The sequence below is a fragment of the Limulus polyphemus genome, unplaced genomic scaffold, assembly GCF_000517525.1.
Source record: "Limulus polyphemus unplaced genomic scaffold, Limulus_polyphemus-2.1.2 Scaffold4305, whole genome shotgun sequence".
Taxonomy (NCBI): Eukaryota; Metazoa; Arthropoda; class Merostomata; order Xiphosura; family Limulidae; genus Limulus; species Limulus polyphemus.
Genome location: NW_013669915.1, coordinates 2,732 through 6,443, shown reverse-complemented (window position 1 = coordinate 6,443; position 3,712 = coordinate 2,732). Strand labels below are relative to the sequence as shown.

The 3,712-nt window shown below is 34.3% G+C and overlaps 1 protein-coding gene across 1 annotated transcript in view; it reads left to right on the top strand.

The window, feature by feature from the left end:
- Positions 1–2,493, top strand: part of LOC106470937 (receptor-type guanylate cyclase Gyc76C-like) — a gene marked incomplete at its 3' end in the record, with an annotated part of 52,747 nt that extends 50,254 nt beyond the window's left edge. Inside the window, exon 2 of the mRNA XM_013931515.2 lies at positions 2,184–2,493. Coding sequence (XP_013786969.2) covers positions 2,184–2,493 — 310 coding nt within the window. The remainder of the gene's footprint in view (positions 1–2,183) is intronic.
- Between the last annotated feature and the right edge of the window lie 1,219 nt (positions 2,494–3,712).

Sequence of the window (3,712 nt, the reverse complement as noted above, 5' to 3'; positions counted from 1 at the left end):
CATAGATATATACATACAGACACATAGATATATACATACAGACATATACATACACATAGATATATACATATATACATATACATACACATAGATATATACATACAGACATATACATATACATAGATATATACATACACATACATATATACATAATCATAGTTTATTCAATACTATTCAGTAAATGTCTTCTGACTTTAAAACAAAACTAGGTAAATGTAAATTCTAATTTTAATAATCAGGCCACATTGGAAAACTTAACTTCCATACAAGAGATTCCTGTGTATTTGTACAATATTTTATAATTCTTAGATATATTTTGCTTTACAGTTTAAACCAATTAGATGTTATTTAATTTCACAATGAATATATAAGTATGAAGGATTTATGTGGGAGACTATGGTACCTTACGTGTCCGATTATTAAGAGTTTAAATATATTGAAACTTAGAGACATAAGGGAGAGTTCAAGTTTAAACAAAAACCCCATATATTAGGGGACTTCGAAAAATATTCCAATATCATACGGCTTTGAGATTAATTTCAGTTTTTGTGAAGCTTGTTTGTTTGTTGTTGAATTTCGCTCAAACCTACTTGAGGGCTAATTGTGCCTAATTTAGAGTGAAGGCAGATAGTCAACACCACCCACCGCCAACTCTCGGGCTTCTATTTTACCAGTAAATAGTGGGAATGACCGTCACATTATAACGCCCCCACGGCTGAAAGGACGAGCATGTTTGGTGTTATGGGGATTCGAATCCGCGATTGCGAACCGAGCGCCCCAACTATTAGTATGTCAGGCCCATCGGACTAAGGAAATTCATTAACATATCATAATGAGTGAATGCTTTAATGTATCACCGTTAATGAAATAATGAGCACCCTAACCACCAGGCTATGCCAGGCCTCGTGAAACGAATGTTCGGAAAATTTACATAAATAAGCCAATAAATAATAATGGTGATAAGTATTTAGTTTCAGTTGAAATAACACTATGACAGTCAAAAGGTAAGTTATAAGTTGAATCTTTCATACGAAACTAGAATAACAATAAATAAGATTATTTTCCCATGGATTCAGGACAGTTTTCTCCTGGGGACACCGAAAATTAATGTCATCCGGTCTCCTTAGCATATGAAAAGTATTATTACAGTAGTCAAGATAAACTTCCATGCTAAGTCCATCCCACTGAGTTTCTGAGTTTTTTTAAGTAAAGAACGAAGAGAGAAACTTGAATATGATTTATCTGTTTATCTTATATATGATTTTTGTCTCATTGTGCATCTTGATGTTATACAATAACATACAAGTCATTTAATGCAAGTCTTGAAATGTGAGAACAAATACTTGTAAGACACATGAAATAGACATGAATCCCTGTGGCTGGTAAAAAATATTGCCCGCCAGGCCACAGTGGTATGTCTGCGGACTTACAACGCTAGAAACCGGATTTCGATATTCGTGGTGGGCATAGCACAGATAGCCCATTGTGTAGCTTTGTGCTTAACTTAAAAACAAAAACAAAAAAGTACGACAAACAATTTAATTAAACAGAGACACAGTCCGTTTTGAAAGCTTTAGAACTATCTGATTGTGAATTTCAAAATGATGATTTTAAAGTTATTTCAATGTGTTTAATTTCTTTTTCTTTTTAATTTGTTTTACAAACTTCGCTTTAGTCACTTAGTTTAAAAAGGGTTTCTAAATACGAGTTCGCTGAAAATTAACATTTTGGAATATTGCTTTTGTTTGTATGAGAGCAAAGCCACTTTAGGCTATTTGCTACATGTTCACCGCGGGATATCGATTCCCGAATTTTAGCGTTGCAAGTTCGTAGGCTTACCGCTGTCCCATCGGGGAGGGGGGGGCACCTTATGGCTGAATTTTTGATTTTCGTAAAAATATTTTGCTTTTTTTCGTGTTTAATGTAGCATAAGGCTACACAATAAGCTATGCACGGGGATTTGAACACCAGATTTTTGCGTTGCAAGTCTGTAAACTTAGAACTGACTTACTGGGGGATCCTTTTTTTTTTTTGCCTATATGTATTCGCATTAACCGGTCAAACTAATAATAATCGGATAGCGATTTGTGCCCAAGAAAAATGCTGTCGAACACCAAATAATACTTCTGATCTTAGCACGAACTGAAAATGCTGATAACTGTTTTTATTTTGTTTTCTTCTAGTTCTGTGCTCATCATGAAACATCTAACAAACTGTTGTTTCCAACATTTGCAAGGACTAGACCTCCGGACACACAGATCTCCAAATCTGTAGCTTCTCTCCTTCTGAACTTCAATTGGAAGAAGGTCGCCTTCCTCTACTCAACAACACCAGACCGTGGATTTCGAGAAGTAGCAAGCACTATTCTTAAGACTATTAAAGATGTTGGAGTGGAGATACAGTACGAAGGGACCTGGCCTGATACGTATCACTATGGTTACGGAGTCAATCCTTTCGACAAACTTGTAGACGAGTCTTATAAAATAGCTCGGAGTAAGCTTAGACTCCGTAACCATAGTGATAAAAAGAATTGTTTTGTTTAAAATTCGAAGGGAGATTCCTATGTTAAGTACAATGGAGTCCCGTTTTCTTGGAATACTCCAGATAACAAAAATTTTATCTTTCTTCACTACCTTCAGTGTGCGACTGGTAGCTTGTCGTGGAGTAGCCATTTTTTACTTGCTTGAATCACAACTTCCCTTGTTTTCTTCTCTAGGTTCCAAGAATACAGACAAGTTTTTCTTGGAAACGCTAATATGGCTTACCTCGCCTGTTTTTATAATTGGAAAATAAGAGAAATTAGCATCACAAAGCTATATTAGAAGGGGTCAATTTAAAACACCATTTCGCTTACAAATCACGATTCTTTAATTGTATTACAATAAGAAGGACAGAACTTTTAACCTGTGTAATTATAAAGAAGCATACATTAACCATATTGGTCACATAAGCCTGTTTGATATCTTACAAAACTACCTCGTAAAAATAAGCTTACTCCGAGCCATTTTATAAGACTCGTCTACAAGTTTGTCGAAAGTATTGACTCCGTAACCATATTGATAAAAATAAGCTTACTCCGAGTTATTTTATAAGACTCGTCTATAAGTTTGTCGAAAGGATTGACTCCGTAACCATAGTGATAAGCAAAGAGTTAGTTCTTGAAAACCGACAGAAAAGTCATATTTACAATATTCTGCTAAAGCATATGGCAGAAAGGAAAATCAACTATAGACAGCTGTTGATGATACTTAAATATGTCACACATTTCTAGCTAGACAGCCCCAGTAATCTAATAATGTTGTATTCATAATTAAATTTTAGTTTTTATGATGTTTTAAAATCTTCCGTCATCATACAATTTGTATGTAAAATTGAATTGACAGGGGTGAAAGATTATCCTGATTAATGATTTTATTACCACCGTGTGTATGTGTGTTATGAACCCATAGTTCTAAGGTTTAGGTCAAATGGGTCCAGTGCGTTAATTTTCCACGTATCACGGATATATTTCTTACAAAAATTAAAAGAGGCAACCAAATATTATGTTGGCTGTATACGTCTGTTTGACATCTTATGATGTTAATAAGGAAGGTTGATATACTATTTTCCTGTATTCGTCAGATTTCTATATCTCAATGTTTTCCAATTTAGATTAATAACTACGACAACTAAGCTGTGGGAATCATTTAAATTTAAGAATTAATAGCTTATC